We start from the raw sequence: 19,491 nt of genomic DNA on the forward strand, positions 1-19,491 counted from the left end.
ATAATTATAATGTATTGGGGTGATGCTTTGTTTTTTTGGTTTGGTTTTACTGCCTTGCCTCCCTTGAGTCTCCTTAAAGAGGAGGGGTCCCCAGTGACAGATGAGATAGCTGTCTGTCTTTCTGGGAGACAATGGTTAGTGGTCGATTCAGAGGCAGGCCTCAAGAGCTCATGCTAGGCCCTGTTTGGGGGCAACAGCTGTGACTCTACCAAGAACCAATTAGAGGGCCTGTTTCTCTGAGCGTCCCGCACCTGCTGGGGTATGTGTCAGTACCCCTGCGGGGGAGAGAAGGAGAGGGAGAAGGAGGGAGAGGGGATGGAGGAAGAAAGAGAGGAGGGAGAGGGAGGGAAAGTCATGTTGGTGTTAGATGGACAGAGCATGTGAAGAGAGAGAGAGAGAGAGAGAGGTGGTTGAGATGATTAAAGTATGTGGAATGGTAAGGGTGGGCTCTGGGAGATGTTGTTGACCCTAATACTAAAAGCTTCCATCAAGAGACTTCAAGTCCTCCCATTATCTTCATTTCTCATTTATAATGTCCAATATGATGGATGACTGAGTGCATTCTATTAGCCTCAGTTATTCTGAGATCAAGACATCACCTGAAATACATCACAATCATCACATCACTTCCCATCAAATGCACTACCAACTAAGGCACAGATTCAGTTTTTCATTTTAGAACATACAGTATATTGCATATTTAAGGAGTTAAGAGAAACAATAAAATGTCTGAGAGTATATAAGAGCTATACCCATGTATACTATTTTACTTCTGTGGTTATAGCTAGATACCAGGTTTTAACATATTTGGCAGGATGGGTCTTTCACCGGCCGTAGTGTCTGTGCTAGCAGCTCTGGCAATTACGTTTGATTAATCCTCTCCTTAGCCAATTAGGGAGCTAGATTTACTGCATTGGTGGGCTGGGTATTGGGCCTGCCAGTGAACACAAGTATGAGGGATACCCCCAGCTAATGGGCTGGATTAGACGTTCCCTCCCACTGGCTGTGGGAGTACAAGTCTCTGAATTAATTGCTTCTGCCCAGATTATGGTTGTAAGTACATCTGATTACAGATTTGTGGGGATTGTTGGATCCTCTTCCCTCTCCCAGTCCCAGGAACAGAACTGACAACAGCCCAGCCAAGAGTTAGGATCATTTAGCAGTTTGGGGGCACGCAGCAGTTGCTTATGAGCTGATCTACTGCATGTGTGTGTGTGTGTGTGTGTGTATGTGCGTGTGTGCAATTTTTATGATGAGGATTTATTTGTCTTTCCTCTTATCCTTGAAACTGCTACTGAGTTTGATTGAATTGGGCCCTTTGTCTTTCACTTGGAGATGATTCACAAATCAGCACCATTTTCTTAATCTTGGCTTGTAGAAAAAAACAAAACCTTACGTACTGCACATAACCAGTCTTATATACTAGTACAGAGGATAAATGATCAAACCCTCCCCTTCAATTAAATATGGCATGTTGATTTGCCTTTCATCACACGACAGGTTATGCAGAAGCTCACAAATGACATGCTAGGAAGCATGCTATGTTCTCTACCTGGGTGGTCTCTGCCCAGAAGGTAGTCTATCACTGCATATATCATTGGTAAAGGCTTGAAGCATTTGAGAATTCAGGACCCCTCCCCCCTAAGCAACACCTCTGAGCCATCCTTCTTGAGCTAATAGTCTGTGTGTACTACCCTTGGTCAACTCCCTATGCCATCAGCCCACATAGTAATTAGTTCCACCAGGATTAAGTAAAGTTCCGAAATTTGGATTATTTCTTCACAATCAGACAACTACACTGTTTTGACTGAGATTACTGCTGACACAGAATCTGTTGATGTATATGTGATAATCTGACACAAATCTTAGTTTAGACTTTTATACACTCTCACAATTGTCCTTGTAAACATAACAGAATGTTTCATTTGTTTTCTTAAGCCTAGCATAAGTCCAAATGCATCTACAATAGACCGCTTGTTTTGAATATTCAAATCTCTTTTTTGAATGTGAGACAGCTCTCCCAACCCCACACAAGCAGGCAGTCCACAGTGTGGTTGAATGGTGTTTGGTAAGGGGTCCATTTTCCCACTGTCACCATCCTTGCGCAACGTAACAGTACAAGCGAGGAATGTTAATGGAGGAAGCCACTCTCGTTCATCACATCTAAATCGCCATGCCTGTCCAGTCTCTGTAATTGCATTACAGTGTATTAAGACTGTGTGCACTCTGTGGATAGAGTCCCTCTATAGTTTGTCTCTGTCAGAGCCTGGCTAGTTATAACATTATAATGGCTGCACAGTACTAGGATAGCTGAGCCTCAAACAGATGTATAGATCAGTTTTCTTTCCGCACTTTGGTTAGATTGTGAACCTGATGCTTTTTGTCCTCCTCATGGCCGTCTTATATGTGGACCTAGGGGAGAAAAAGAAGTGTGTGTGTGTGTGTACCTGTCTGTTTATGAATGTGTGTGTGAGGTGAGTTGCCTGCTGCAGTAGTGACTCATACCTCAGATGCCTCCCAATAAATAAGGCATTAGTCACAGCCTGGCCTGTGTTGACTGTTTGCACTTCTACACTTATCTTCCCCTTCTCAGCTAATCTTCCCTAACATCACCTATCACCTTGACTCTGTTTACTTCCCTCTGTTCTATGTGCTCGTCACCCATCCCTACTTTTCTCCCTGTGTCCATGGTTCTCACCCCTTCAACCTCTCCACTGCCCCCTCCCCACCCTTTCAAGCTCCTCCACCCTCTTTCTTTTCTCCCCCCTTTCTCCTTTGACTGTTGTTCCCTCTCTCCCCTGTGAAAGGAAGAATGCCTAAGAGAAATGCTTTGTTAAGCACCAAGTTGTCATGGTGACCCCAGCAATGCCTGAGAAATTCCTGGTGGGTGGGGACAGGGGGGAAGGTCCCTTTGTGCAGGGAAGATGGGGGGAGGGGCAGCGCGTAAAGTTCTAAAGTGCAACAGAGCTACTTTTGAGCCAACTGTCCCCCTCTCTCGCTCCTCAGTGAAGTATGTAGTCTTTTTTAGGACAGGGGGGGTCTGCGAGGCCAGCCACAACGACCTGTCCTACTGGTTGACTGTTCTCTCTCACCGTTTGACCTTTTTGTATGGGCCAAACTTTTGAGAGAACTATTGATACCCACAATTCGTTATGCCTTTGTGTTGCATTCATTGTCTGTTATTTGCTGAGAAGAGGCAAGAGATAGATAAATGTTATCCTACCTAAAACACAAGCTATAAATATTATCCTTGCAAAAACACATCTTAAATTTCTTTCATAAAAAGCATTCTTAAATTGATAGACAGTCACTTTTTGCACTAGGTTGCTTCTTCAGCTGTTGTCATTGTTGATGTTGACAGAACCAGAGCTGACGTTTTACTGACACCAACAGTTAGGAGTTTTGTTCCTCTTCTTTTTAACCATTAAAGTAAAGTAAAGCACAGGGAGGGATGGTTGTGTTGCCTAAGCCCTTTGATTTGTGACACAGATGTGTCGAGAGGGTATCTGATTTCCTGCCGTTGGCTTGTTTCTCAATAGGAGTGTCTCCATTGTGGCACTAGCCTCTCTCTCTGCTTTGTTGCTCCGACGGTCAGGATGTGTGGGGGGGGGATGACATCATCTTGGAGGGGGACAGTGTTTGGGATTAGGGGGGGCTGGTGGATGGCTGGGGTTAGGCTTGGTGGCGTTAGCACATATCTCAGGGTCGTCATGTATTGTCCCCACTATCACCGCAGACAATGGGAGGGGGAATTTAGCGGGCTCTGTCTGGGTCTGTACCCCTCCGTCTTTGTCTCCCCTTGTTTGCCCTGGCGCAGCAGTCTTTAAGGGAGTTGAATCAGGCATGTTATTATTAAGGCATGAATTAGTTATTAACAAGTTATTGTATGGTCTGATGGAAATAGTTCTTTGTCTGTCTTTGTCTTAAACTTTTTATTTTTTGACTGTTTTCTTAATTGAACCGCTCTGCATGCTTCAAATAGCCACGTTTCTGAGTTAGGGTATCTTGTCAAATTATACCCTCCTTTTTTTTAGCTGTGTGAAATTTCACCATTGTACACTCAAATCTCCAGTGGAGTAAAGATTCATCACATGAACATGTTGTGGTGTTCTTTTGCAGTGAGCAACAGATTTGTTTATTTAACAGATCGCTGGGTTACAAGCTACATTGCACTCATTTAGCATCAAATCATACAGAGTGATTTCACAGTGACCTGGTTTCACGTGCAAAATGTCATCATTTTGGCCTTCAGGCTTTGGTACTAAGCGTGAAGGACGCTAACACGGTGCGTAAGGGGAGCTGAATTTCATAAGGTTTTATCACTAACAAGGGTGGCATGATAATGATCTGGGGCCTTCCAGCTAACTAGCCAGATGGTTTCTTCTGGAGGCATGCCAGCGATGGGGTTGTGCCATCTAGGTTTGGTGGCATTGTTAAAAAGATGGCATCAATCTGACACTTCCAGCTGTTCTAATTAAACTGTAGACAGATATGTTTTGCCAGCTTCGCAGCCATGCCATGGACTGGGCATTTAGTTATCTAGATGAGATTGTTATACATGTATAGATGGGATTTTTATGACATGATTATCGCTTTCTCTGACCCACCTAAAGCTACATTTCGTGTGGCCTAATTTCAAACCATCTTTTTAAGCCTTAACTCTTTAGCCAAGGCTTAGAAGGAATTAGTTGACTAGCCAGCAGTAGTTCATTGATCACTACTTGAGAATCACAGCTGAAGAAACCTCTGTGTATGTTATTGGTGATTGTTACAGTTTGTCTTCATGTTAGCAAGTCTCCAGTTTGAGTTATATGGCATTGATCATCATGACTTCCATGCCTACATACCACATCCATATCGAATGAACATCAGAACGCTTGAGTAACAAGCCTTATGCTTGGTCACATCTCTGCATGCTGATGTCTCTTTACTATTGCGCTGACAGCAACTTTCCTTTTAATATGCAAATGTATTGATTTGAACTGTTGAGATCCTCTTCTTTGGCTCTGAGCCCTCATACTAAGGAAAAATCTCTGGAATGCTACAAGGTCGTTTTGAAAAGAGGAGAGTTTTCTATAGGCAATGTGGTAGTAATGGCAGGCTGCAGTGCTCTCCACAAACCAGTAGAAATGGCCCAGAGCTCCAGAGTGGCCAGCCCCCACCCCCCCCCCACTCCACAGGGTTGTGAGACCCTTGGTTATGTGCCTGCACCAGAAATCCTCTGGATTAAAATGCCTTGGTTTGACATTGAGCCCAGGCATTAATAGGAAATGGAGGATTTCTAGATTGTGTGTGTTGTTGTTATTGTTCTTTTTTGCATTTCAAACCCCTTATTTCACATCATCCTGAACACGCACACACACACACATACACACACACACACACACAACTCAATGATATGCAAATACACACAACTCAATGATACGCAAATACACTAGCTAATCCATTACCCATGACTTTATTATGATGCTGAACAAATGAATTCATTTTGCAAGATTTAATGCCTTTACGTCATTTAGAAATGAATAGCAGCAAATCTGTTACGTAGGAGTTTGAAAATGCTCCAATCATCCCTCCTTCGTCCCAGTGAGAGAGCCCAAGTGGGCGTGCTGTGATATATGAAGTGCTCATGTTAATTTGTGCTTAATCTCATACAGCAGCTGTCTCACAACAATGGGTCCAACCCATTAACCCCCTCACCCTGCTGGAGGCCCAGAGCATTGTCTAAAACCAATCACCAATCTGGAACTGCCCTGTGCTGGTTAATGTTAATATGCTTAGATAATGACGTAAACCACCACAATTGCGTAAGAGTAAAGTGAGTGCTAACGATTCGAAAAGTTTTGTCCCGCTTTTTAGGTTTGTCTCTGAGTTACTCGTGTATTCAGAGATGATGTGTCTCTGCTGCCTTGTGTGGTTTATGGTAAAGTTTGTGTGTTAATAATGAACAACATTGTAGGGGCTTTGAAATATCGAATCTGCTACCATGCTGTGTCGTCTGAGCTTCAGTCCATTACAGGGCTGTCAGACTCACATTGGCTGTATTGTGAGGTCAGACTGAGGGGTTGTGGACAGTAAGCTGGTTATGTGAGCCGTTGTAGGGGAGTTGCTGGCTTGATTGGGGGTGGGGGGGGGGGGGGGCGTTGTTAGAGTAGTTTATCGAGGAGGGGAGGGAAGCTTTGGCCGTTGCTTGTCCTGCGGGGGGTCAGGGAGGGGGAGGGGTGAGGAGTGGAGGGAGCAAAGCACCAAGTTCCCCCCACCCCCCTCTCCAGCTATAGCCCCCGCCCCCCAACTACTAACCATCAGTCTCCATGCAAGGAGCAGTCCAATGCAGCCTGTTTCATGTTTCAGTCCTGGTTAATTCATCCAGCGCATTCCCCAATGACGTTTTTATACCTCCTCAAGAGCCACTTTCCTTTTGATCGCTGGGATTTTAAATTTCAGCTTTTTAATTAAAAGAACATCACTAAGCGGGCATACTTGGCAGATTTAATGAGCAAGCCTACTGATTAGCATGATCTAACAAATGGCTCTCTTGCTGGTTTTACTACCCTCACAGAGCATCAAACCTCTAACTGCTTCTCTGCTAAACTGCCCCTTCTATAAGAGCAGCATGTGGTAAACTTCTGCCCCCCCCACCCCAGTATTTAACCTACATCAACCTCACTAATGTCTACAGAGAACTGACTTCCTTACTTCTTTGATGGACTTCTGATTGGATTTAGATTGTTGCTTGCTGATTGGCTCGTAGTTGTGGATTAAGCCTGTTGTCCTGCTGTGAGCTCTCTGTTCCTGTATGTCAGTGTTCAGGTGGAAAATAACTTTAGTTCAGTTCCCATGACACCCCCAGAGGCCAGCCTTCAAAATACTTTCTCACAAAATACCCACTTTGTTGGAAATCACTCTGTGATCCCTGACAAAACAGAGGCACTTTATCGAAGCCAATTCTGATTTTCTGAAATGAAAGGTTCTGGTTTACCTGTGCAACAGTTTGATACCCTTGACACAAATATCCCCTCAGATTCAATATAGAAAAGATATTTCATTAGTACACTTGACTTTACTGATGGCATATTCTTATCAAAGGGTCCCGTTCTTATGTAGCCATGGGTTCCAGCTTGATCAGTAATTAATAGCAACTGCAAGAGAGGCCATAATCCTGTCAAGGTGATGGCAGAACAAAGCTGCTCTCTGACTCTCAGATCCCAAAGGCTCAGGAAGCAGTGAACACGAATAAACTGTAATAAATTGGCCAGGGTTGTCCAAGGGCAGCGGAATCCCAGTAATTCATGTATTTAATTACCACAGTGTTCCTATGCCACTGCCTTCAAATTAATTAGATTAAACTGTGTGTATCCTGTTATCGCCCCCAATGGAACTGTGCTCCCAAGGTCAGGCTGTCTGACTTGCCTGTTAGTTGTTAAGATCGATGTGCAGTCACAATGTGTGTCTTTCGTTGGAACGCTGATGATTCGGTCTTTGTCAGCAATCAGTACTTGGTAAACGTGACGCCCCAGAAAGGAAATTTGCTTACACAAGCAGTAGTTTTAGGTTTGAAATGCCACTGCTGCAATGAGTAACTACAAAAATCGGTGACTGCCACTCCATCTATTTGGAACTTCTGCATCTGCCCAAAAGTGATCACTGCTTTGGTTTGAAAATAACCTGTTGTTTGAAATGTTCTTTCAGTGTCCACATTTTGACATACCCACCTCTGTAGAAACTGGCAGCAGTTACGGCACTAAAATAGTTCATTAAATAGCTTGGCAGTTGGGGTTTGCAAAGACATCCAAAGCCTTTTCCCTTCAGAAATGAATCTTTAATTTATGACCTCAGTCACTATTGATCTTTGGAATGGGACCATGGCTTTGCTGCTCTCTTTGATGTACATATTCAGTACTGCCTGTGCGTGCTTCACATACTGTATATATCGGCTGGTCTTGAATAACTAAGATAATCTCTGCTCAACCTCATTACCTACTTACCCTGAGGTGCCCTCCCAACATGGCACACTTTTTTAACACACATCTGCTGCTTGGCAGTGTGCTCTGGATCAGGAAACAAAATGGCTGGCTAACACATCCCTACTGTACATAATGACACCAGTGTGATGTATGACTGCTCTGAGATCTGTTTGAGCGTGATTGTTATTGTAGAATCTGCTGTCAGGATGACTAATGCGCGGCTGTCTCTTAGCCAGGGCTCCCTTGCAACGGAGATTTCTATCTCAATGGAACTCTCCTGGTTAAATGAAGAATGAATAGATAGGGGTATTATGTCAGTGGGCTCCAATATGTTTGCCTTCTAGCTGGAAGTAGCTGGAAGTAGCTTGAAGAAGGCATTAGCGAATTAAGGTCTCATCTACACCTATAAACTGTAAATACTGTATATATATTTAATTAAAACTCGATAGTTGTTTTGAATGAAGCATGGAATGATTAAGCTTCAACACCGGCTGTCTTAAGTCTTTTAGGAGGGACTGAGGAGGGTCCCAGCTGCTGTGGCGTGTCACTCCCTGTAGGGGTAGAGGGACGGGGGGGGATGGTGGTCCTGCTATGGGGGATGTCTCTGTTCTCAATGCTGTGTTCACTGCCCACTTGATCCTGATCCACCATGACTCTCTTGGCATTTTTTGGGCATCGCAAAGGAGATGGGCAATGCAGTGCCCTAATTAGGCCAGTCTCGTTCCTTTAAGAGCTTGCCCCTGTCTCTCTCACTATTTCCTCCTCCTCTCTCTCTGCGCTCTCTGTCACATGATCTGTCTCCATCTCCATCCCCTAACCTCCCACTCACTCTGATAATGGATTGTGAAATAGTCACTGTTATTGTCAGGGTTAGGGTCAGGGTCAGTTCTATTTATCCTTCTGTCACCTCAATGAATTAAACACATTATTTTCCAGCTCTGAAGCGACACTCAATCGCCCCCATGAAACATCCAAAAGGCTGCTTAATATCCATACAAATTAACTTTATACCCGTCATTACCCGAAGCCAGAGTGGAAAACTCCAAACATCATGGCATTCCGCATTTCAGCATAATGTGCAGGTAAACCAGAGGTGGTTGGTTTAATGGCATAATTGTAAACGAAGAAGCGGAAATGCAATGACTAGATGGCTTCAGGTAATCACAGGTATAAAGTTAATTTGTACGGATATTAAGTGGCCTTTTCCATATTTCGTGTGGCCGATGAAAATCTCTGATGATGTAGAGTATGTGGATACTTTTAAAACTGGGATAAGTGATGCCAAAACAGGTAAGGGTACTCATGGTTGAATCAACTCACAAACTCCGACAAGCCAATACCATGACACTGTGTGTCACGTTTGAGCTAATTATTTTCCTGAACCAATGGTGGGTGAAGTTAGTTACTGCCTGCTCATTCCCTTACAGGCTGAAACCCAGACTTAGTAGAACTAACCTACTATCTCCTATCTATAGTATTGCTGTGTTGAAATCGTCCAATCCTTTAGCCTTCTCATTGTGCCTAAGTGACATTTCTTCAGTAACCTAGTGGACAGAGCTGAATCTGTGCCATACATGATTCAGTAGATGGTTGAAACATGTTCCCATTAATATTTCAGAGAATGAAAGTTGTGCATCTCCTTCCCTAACCCCCTGCCTGATATTACATGTTCTCTGCTGTATGTAAGAACAGACACACTGTGACACAGTCTAGTTTATTCCAGTTTACAGGAAGAATGACAAGCTCAGATTTAGGACATTTACATTTATATTTTTGACGTTTAGCAGACGCTTTTATCCAAAGAGACTTACCACATCTCTCTAGTGCAGTATCTATGGTATTCCAGTATATAGAACATGTAAGATACATTTTATGCATGTAGTAGTACACATGTTAACACCCACAGAGCTGTCAAGCCGTATCGGCATTCAGTGGTATCCCACCTCGGCCTGTCGTCATAAGAGCTAAGGCCAGGGGGTGATAAAGGTCAGCATCATGCATCATAAGTTTGTGGGTGACTCTACCTCAAAGGATTGCTCTCTTTTACATGATGTGATATAATATGGAGCTTTTGTTAGGGATTTTCACTGTAGTCTTGCTAGCTATGTACTGAAGATGCTTTGTCCTACGCCTGAAGCACACACACACACACACACACACACACACACACACACACACACACACACACACACACACACACACACACAATGCTGCCCTGGCGCTCATACAGGCGCAGTGTGTGTTTAATCTCTCCCTGGCGCCACTTACTAGCTGAGAGCATTCCTGGCACCGGGACCCGGGGGGGTCAAACACAGGGCTGGCAAGGGTGTCACACTCCAGACCTGGCACCTTGTCTCTTAACCATCCTTCCTATCCCCAACAACCCCCCTCCCCCATTCCTAAGCAGAGGATCCTTCTATACAGAGTGACCGCTTTGAAGGATAGTCTGGTTTCTTTTAGAGAAGATTCTCCTTGCACACGGTTTCTCAGCCCTTTGTCTCTCATGGACCTCTGCCCAAGCCTGAATCCAAGAATGTGATTTGGCAGAGGCCATAATTAAGGGAATGTCTACTATCTGTATAGATAGCTTAACCTTAAAGATTCTTACTTTCATGTGATTTATTTCTGGTTGACTGGCCTCTGTAGCATAGAGAATCAGTGGTTACATGATTACCTTTTAATAGACAAAAAAAGAGCAGATCCTTAAATGTCTTGAATAATTGATTGATTTGTTTATGCAACTCACCAAAGCTTGAGAATGCCCTCTGACAGACATGTAAAACATACAATTCACAACACAGATGTCAAAACTTGTGTAATTGCCATAGGTTGAATTGGCTAAATTTAAGCTCGATTTAATCACTGTCTTTACTGTTTCGATAAAAATAGTACTAGTGCCACTTGTTATTGGCAAAAGGGATATGGTGGCTTGCTAACTAAACATTTCCACCAGGTGAATTAGTGATTGATGCTATTTATTCATGTTTGGTGCCCAAGACACACAAGAACTTTGGACATTTTTATTTCAGCTGTAAAAAGGTCATTTAAAGATCAATACGAGGTGTGCCAATGTACACAGCTAAGTGGAAAATGTACTGTAGCACTCTCCACAAGCGTCTGAGGTTAAACGTTTTAGTAGAACCACGTCTCTACAGATTTGTACCTTTTTTTTCTAAAGCATCTTTATTTCAAAGTTGTGTGTGAGAATATGTGTGTGAGAATATGTGTGTGAGAATGTGTGTGTGAGAGAGAAGTTGCTCTTCTTCCCTGTCCTCCTTCCAGCTCCTGTTTCCTCTGCTTAGGGCCTGTAGTGTTCCAGTGCTGGAGTGGCTTGACTGAGAGCATAAGGATTAAAGCCGTGTCAAACATGGAGCTCTGTCTCCTTTTCTCTCCCCTGCTCGCTTTTCTTCCCTTCTCTCTCCCCCTCTTTTTGGCGCTTGGTGTTTAAACTCGTTCAGCGCCAGCTGGGGATCCGGTAACTTCAGCACTGCTGTTTGTTTGTGTAGATTCTGTTCCACCAGAGCTGAGGGGTTCTGTTCTGGCCCATATCCAGATCCTCTAAACAAAGGGGTCTATTGATTATTGTGGGGGGAAGAGGCTGGGCCTTGTTTTCACGACAGGTTCGATTTGATTAGACGTGTTTTGTGTTTGCCCTTCAGGCAACAGTAGAGCAAACAGAAGCCTACAGGCCAGCAATGAGACACGCTACAAATAGACTCTCTCTCTCCTGTGAACTTAAACACACAAGTCTGCAGTTAGATGTGTAAGAGAATAACAATTATCTTTGAAAGTATTTTTGACAATTTCATCTATAGAGTTTATGGTATCATAGATTGGAGAGGGAGAGAATCAGGAGAGAGAAAGGGCAGCCTACATATCAACACAAACCATCAGTAAAGAACCTTACACATTTGTCAAATAGTTTATTTGAGTTGGTGAGAATGGTGGATGATATGGTAGAGGGGTTGATTTTTGTGTCTGTAACCAAAATAGTTTAGGAACATGGGATTTTATTGAGCTAATTTTCTGGTCTTTGACTACCTTAGCAGTCTGAGGGCAAATTAGTTTTCTGTTTTCTGTTTCTAATGGAGGCCTTAGTTAGAACTACCGCTGACATGGTACTGCTTATGTCCGTTTAGATTCCGTTATTCCTCAAATTTATGAGACTTTTCTGCTTGTTAGCAACATGGCTAACCCCACTTTTTGTTTCTTGTTATTTCTGATTAGTCTGTCTGGGCTCTTTTCATTATAATTTCACTCTTCAGTAAGCAGTCCTTTGAGTGCCCCAGTCAGACGCACTTAAGCTGATATTTGCTGATAAGCAGTTTTTCCTTGCATTGTCAATGTGGTTTACAGTAAAGGAAATAAGAACTGAGAGTCATCCTACTTAGTGCATCGTTCAATATGGTTTGAAGTATATTGGATAATTTGGGCTGAAATGTATTTTGTAAGGCTAGGCCGTGGGAATGACTGGATAATGGATTTACGTCTGAGGGATAGAGTTTCAAAACAACATTATCAAAGGCTATTGAAGGGTGAGCCTCCAGAGATGAGGCATCTTCACTAAGGGAGTTTATGTCCTTTATGTGCTAGAAATCCCAATCGCTTTTGTGATTAGCTTTTCAGTTTTATCCAAGCATGCATAATAATGAGGTTTGCACAGCTTTGGGCCCTCCTCCAGATATAGGGAGATTGATGTCTTGAGTTGTGAATACAGGCATGAAATTGCTGATAGAAATGGTGTGAATTAGAGTGTAATGATCGGTCTTAGTCTTTGCACACATACTTTACTGTGAAATATCTCTCTCTCAGGATAGGTTATGAGTGGACATGATAACCTTGATGAACATCATTTGTAAACACAGTGTCCCCTGCTCCTCCTCTCCTCTCAGATGGGATCCACTCGGTGTCAGCCCAGTGTCTCCTCCAGGTCACCATCATCACAGACGAGATGCTCTCCAACAGCATCACGCTTCGCCTGGCCAACACCTCCCAGGAGCACTTCCTGTCCCTGCTGCTGGCTCAGTTCCTGGAGGGCGTGGCCCGTGTCCTGTCTGCCGCCCGTGAGGATGTGGTGGTCTTCAACATCCAGGACGACACCGATGTCAGTGCCCGCATCCTCAACGTCAGCCTGTCTGTGGCTGTACCTGTGCCTGGGGAGGGCCCTCGGGCTGGAGGAGGGGGCGTGCGCGGGGGTGGCAGGGTTGGTAGAGGCGTGGTGGGCAGTGGAGGGGCTGAGTTCTTTGGCTCTGAAGAGCTCCAGGAGAGGCTCTACCTGAACCGCAGCCTGCTGGCCCGCATCTCCTCCCAGCAGGTGCTGCCCTTTGACGACAACATCTGTCTTCGCGAGCCTTGTGAGAACTACATGAAGTGCGTCTCTGTGCTCAAGTTCGACAGCCTGGCGCCATTCGTGGCGTCTGACACCATCCTGTTCCGGCCCATCCACCCCATCGCCGGGCTGCGCTGCCGCTGCCCCACCGGGTTCACAGGAGACTACTGCGAGACGGAGATCGATCTGTGCTACTCCAAACCCTGTGGAACCCACGGTGTGTGTCGCAGCCGAGAGGGAGGCTACACCTGCGAGTGTCTCGACAACTACACTGGTGAGTGTCCTCTTTTGTAAATGTTTTATCATTAATATAGAAATCTCACGTTCTAGGCACTAAATTCAGTATTTCACAAATGGCTTACCAAATGGGAAACCAAGAGGTGATATGAATTTGTGTGTGCATGTCTTTCATTTATGATTCATTGTGTATTCTCCTCATATGGATACAACAGTGTGTATATAACAAACAACATAATTCTTGCAGAGCTGTCCAAAAGTTAATCTTCTTGCCTTATACCCCATGGGAAGTTGTATGTTTAGCATACATGTCTCCACTCATACCCTCAGGTCTATATATTGAATGTGACCGTTTACTGGACTATCTAGGGGGCCATACAGTGATGACACCCACTGAGCTGGACAAAGACAGTGTGATGAGTTATTGATTTAATAATCCCTGTTCCAATGAGGCAGGACTGCATGCACAACCTGTCAATGGTTCCTACCCATGCTCATGGTGAGGGACAGACTTACGTACAACTATGATATTTCAAATATTTGTGCCGTGCAGTGCATGTTTAGAACTCACTATAACCAACATGTTTTGGCTTGGATGAGTTGCCTTAGAGTGAGCTGTCTTACAAGGCAAGCACTATTAAGGAAAGACAGGACCATCTTGTAAGAGGCTATTACCTTCCTGAGGCTGAAGTCTTATCGTTGAGGGAATATTACTGTGATGAGTGTGTCTGAATTGGAAAACAAAAGCAATGTGGTCTGTCTGTAGAGAAGCTCTAAGAGGAATAATGGAAGGAAATGATAAATTATGGATGGCTACAGATGGAGAATGTCTCTCACTCTGTAAAATGCCCCCTGGTAAAAATACCTTGGGTAAAAAGTGTAACACAGCTTACTCTACTGTACAGAGACTGTTGGCTCAAAGGTTTGGTGGAATTGAATAACTTTTTTTTAAAGCTTCCGTTTTTTTAATCTAATAATGAGACTCTCTGATGTTATTCATTACTATCCAAGCGCCACAATCTCAAACACATCACTGGTTTGCTTTTAAAACCATTTTCTTCATCTAAAACAGATTTAGGAAGGAAGTATTATGTAGTCAGTGTTCTAAAAAATATGCATATCCTAAAAATAACAGATTATCCGCTTTCTTCTTCTTCTTCTTCACTCTGCTTAAAGTGATAGAGCTAGAGAAACTCAGAGAGGGAGGAAGAGGGAGGGGAATGAAAATATGCTAATATGACAAAATAACAAATTGTCCTCTGCTTTATAAGTGTTATAGGATCATATACGGGTTGAATTCATTTAATCCCTGCTCTGCTCTTGTCCTATATTGCAGGCTTTACAGTATGTTCTTTGAAGTGCTATACTAATTAAAGGCATGTGACTTAGTCTAATTTCACACTTCTCTGTAGAATGATTGAGTCCATTCTGTCTGTTGTATCAATATGGGATTGTAAATGCGTCAATATTATTGCTGTTCATTGCACACTAAGGTCAGTGGGTTAGCTCTGCAGTTAGAGTATATACAGTTTAAAAAGCATATTCAATTTCTATGAATTAGCAAATCACTATTCTAATATTGACTGGCAAGCATTGCATTGTTCATTGCATTGGTCAGTGTTTCTGGAGCACAGATGGCATCGAAGGCAGAAGACTAGATGGAGATTAGAATGTCCAAATTGGTTTCACCAAGATATTCACTTCAGCCCAGTGAAGCGCCAGTAGTCAAATGGGAGACTATCATCTCCCAAACCTTTTTTTTTTTTTTTTTTTCAATTTGATATCAATTAACCCTGAAAACTCCATACCAATTATATTTTGGAAAGAATTCCCATTTTTAGAATTTGCCAATGTTTGTGGATATCGTATTCCCTTTGGAATTGCCTCCAGCTCTGTGCAACTAATTGGATGAGCCAAAAGCACTGATTTACAATGATGGTCATTTATAGATTTATAGTTGTAGTCTTTGGTGTGTTCCACACCGAGGGTAGCAGGGTAGTTCATATCATGCCATATCTTTGTTAAAAGTATTTAGGTTAGTTGCATTTGTCCCACTTCTCCTGGCCTGTCTTTGTGTGGGAGGCCATTATATGGTGTGCAAATGTGAGTGTGTGGGCTCAGTCCCTCAGAGGTCCAGGTTGAGTAGCACTATTTCACATGCTCCACTCCGCAGTGGGTGTGTGAGAGCTGAAGTGTGTGTGTGCGCGTGTGTGTATGCGTGCGTGTGTGTATGTGTGGTGTAGGAGGAGGCTTTCATCAATCTCACTTAGATCTGGTACTAACGTTCGGCCCTGTTCAGTTACACTCAATCTGCTGGGCCCTGCCGGGTTGAGTTAATCAGGTTCCATATGTTATGAATCAGGCTTTGTCTAATACCTGTTCAGACGAGGTGTCTGAGAGAGCATGCAGACTGTGTACCTAATAGAGTGATACTGTGCTCAGATCTGTCTACGGCTGCTTTAGTTTGATCAGTGTTCCTCTGCATGTAATCTCCAGCCCCTGCTGTTCAGCCTGAGTGAGCGTCAAGTTCTCCACTCCCCACTGTGCTGAGAGCCACTGTGTATGGGGGTGCTCAATTGGCTGCTGTTTGTGTGTTAGAGTGTATGTACTGTATGTGTGTGTAGGTGCTGAATTGCGTACTCCACGTGGGTGAAGTAAGTGCTGAATTGCTGTGTGTGTGTGTGTGTGTGTGTGTGCGCGCGCCTGCTGGGCCCGTAGGCGTTGCCAGATGGCAGTTTGATGGAAAGCGAGAAAAATAACAGAACAGCCATCAATTTCACTCATGTTCGGAAGGACTGGGCGAATGATTAAGCTTGGCTGAGTCAGACTGCCTATATGGGACGAATGGGCTGAAAACACTCTATACACTAACCTACATTCTATACACTAACCTACACTCTATACACTAACCTACATTCTATACACTAACCTACATTCTATACACTCACCTACATTCTATACACTAACCTACATTCTATACACTAACCTACATTCTATACACTCACCTACATTCTATACACTCACCTACATTCTATACACTAACCTACATTCTATACACTTAACCTACTTCCTTCCATCCTCTATTTCTCAGCATTCATCCTTTATGAAAATCATTTCCAGACAACAAGATTTACTGTTTACTGTTTCCTGGATATGCATATTTTTTAGAACACTGACTACATAATACTTCCTTCCTAAATCTGTTTTAGGTGAAGAAAATGGTTTTAAAAGCAAACCAGTGATGTGTTTGAGATTGTGGCGCTTGGATAGTAATGAATAACATCAGAGAGTCTCATTATTAGATTCTAAAAATGGAAGCTTTAAAAAAAGTTTTTTCCAAGCAAAGTGTGTATGCCCTTTTGGTGATAATTTAGCAATGCTTTGTATTTGTGTGTTTAAAGTCTGAGTTTATTTCATTATTCAATTAGTAATCCCATAGAAATCCCATCAGAAAATAAGCATGTCACAGTAATACACAGTATTTTGTTACATATTAACACTCATACATTGCTCCTGTTTATCTCATCATGTTGGTCCTCCACCAGTTGAGTAGAGAAAGAAGCACCATCATATATGCCTAATGTTTCTCATTTCTGGTCCAGGTGCATCATCTGACCTCATCACCTCAATTATACCACTCTGTCACCTTCACAACTAGACACTTCATAGTATGTTTCCATACAGTATTTGTAGTCTGTCCTTATTCATCTTTACTCCTGTTTGACATGGAAACCTGGGCTCATGTGGTATTGTCACACCAGGTTATCTGTGAGCTGAAACAAGCAGGAAGTGCAGTACAGTACATGTATTCTCACAGCAGGTTCCTAGTCGCAATCTGTTCAGTGGGGGTAGGTGTTGGGTAATCCCTTGTGTATGGTGCCTGAAACGAGTAGTGTTGTTGAGTGGTCCCATCTTTGGGTTCTCCTAGCTCTGTGCCTTAAGCATGTCCTGAGGGAGACTTGTACGAGGGATCCCACTCCATTACACTTAGGAGGGGAGATGATGCGTTTCTGTTACCTAGCAGCGTAGAAACACACGTTTCACTAGGATCTTCAAAGAGAAGTCAGCACTTTTATACTCCCCACATATTCACAGACAGTAGTAAAAGCAGCAGCCGCACAGTTCCACGAGATTTACATTTATGGCATTTAGCATACGCCTTTATCCAAAGCGACTTACAACAAATACATTTGTTTAAGTACGTGAATCTATCAGGACCAGGGGCTATTGGCAGTCACAATGCTAGAATGCTTTTTTTATACAGGAGAGAACTTGCACACGGGGGGTAGTGGGGATGAAGAGGTCTTTAGGAGGGACAGTTAAGATGTAGCCTGAAGAGATGGGTCTTCAATCTACGGTGGAAGATTATTAGATTATGTGTTTGTTACATTTGAGTCAGTCATTTCAAATGAATCAATTGTCAGCCATTTGAGGTGATGTCAAGATGAGTGGATATGAGCAGTTCCAGCTCTGAGCTGAAAGAGCACCTTATCTGTGCTCTATTCTTACAGTGATTCTTATCCATTCTACCACATTATTCACTCTGTGTAGAGTTTGATAACTGGTTTTGGATCACCTCTGTCTGATGTTTGCTTGAGATGAATTATGGAAGGGGGCATGTTTGGTGCATAAGGAATTAGGTTTGAATGGCAGAACACATTTGCATGTGCCTACTTTTCATGGGGAGAGCAAGGCTAGTAGAGACTAGGTAGATGAGGCAAGGCATCAAGAGATTTGTATTAATTATGTGTGTTAGTATGTGAGTATGTGAGATTGCATGCGCTGGTGTTAGAGAGCATTGTAATTAGGTTTAATGAGGTTACCCTTTCAAGTCCCTCATGAAAACATTTCATGTTAATATATGGTAAAATATGAGGAAAAACATGCTTTCATCAAGGGGGGGGTGTTTTGAAATGCCTGTAATTCAATGTGCCAGATGATTTTATAGGTCAAATGATTGATCATGGCCTCATTTTGTACAGTTCCCCACAGAAGAGCATGGTTTTATAGTCATTTAATTCTAGCCCCCCAAAATGTAATATTGCTATTGATATAACATTGATATTCATCTTGAGGAGTTAAGAGCAAGAATTGGGGCCTTGAGCACAGCACATGTGAGTGCAAGAATACCATAGACGTGTGTGTACAATACCAGAGCATCTCATCCTACCTAAAATAAAGGGATCGATCTCTCCACGGTCCCTGCACATTTTGACAGTCTTAATGGCTCATGCTGGTGGTAAACAGAGAGTGAGGGAGGGGTTTTAGAGGGGCACAAGTAGAAACGAGGAAATGCTGCCTAAATAATTGATTGGTGCGTTCTCTGGAATAGTGACTGTTGAACTGGTGAACTCCCCCTCTCCTCTCCTCTCCTCACCACACAACTCACCTAGCAACCCCAAGCTGTTATTCTGTAGCCCTGCACCTGTGGCAGGAAGCTGTCCCAGAGGGATGCCTGTCAGAATAACACAGGCAGTGTTTACTCTCAGGTTGCAGTCCAGACAACAGAGCCTGGCTCAGGTGTCTACAGGGCGGAGACCGGATGCTCAGACCATTGTCTGTTCCTGGGTTCTGTACACTTTATCAACTCTCTACAGTTAAAGACTCTATAGTTAAAATATATGTTGCAGAGCAAGTAGATGTTTTCAGCTTTACAGAACGATAGCAGAATACATGTGACTTGGTCCAAGAGGATTTAATTTATTGATGTTACAATTTGGATAGCACAGTATCAAGGTGCTGATTTTCAAGATCCTTCTCTTTTAATCAGTGAAGCACATTAATCATTTAATAATGCCATTATTATAAGAATACTCCACATTGACATTCAAGCTTCCTCTGTGAGAAATGAGGCCAGGGTGAACCCCAAGGTGACTTTAGAGGAGATGGTAGAGGACGAGTATCCCTGTGTCCCAATTTCATACAGTACTGTTGGGGGAAGCAATAATTGACCACAGGAAG

General features: G+C 43.2%; 1 protein-coding gene across 1 annotated transcript in view; it reads left to right on the plus strand.

Moving 5' to 3' along the window:
• The window catches only part of celsr2 (cadherin, EGF LAG seven-pass G-type receptor 2), a gene marked incomplete at its 5' end in the record, with an annotated part of 49,202 nt that overhangs the window by 4,893 nt on the left and 24,818 nt on the right, over positions 1–19,491 (plus strand). The window contains one exon of the mRNA XM_083667502.1: positions 12,857–13,567. Coding sequence (XP_083523628.1) covers positions 12,857–13,567 — 711 coding nt within the window. The remainder of the gene's footprint in view (positions 1–12,856; positions 13,568–19,491) is intronic.

Source organism: Argentina silus (genome assembly GCF_951799395.1).
Source record: "Argentina silus genome assembly, chromosome: 4".
Lineage (NCBI taxonomy): Eukaryota > Metazoa > Chordata > Actinopteri > Argentiniformes > Argentinidae > Argentina > Argentina silus.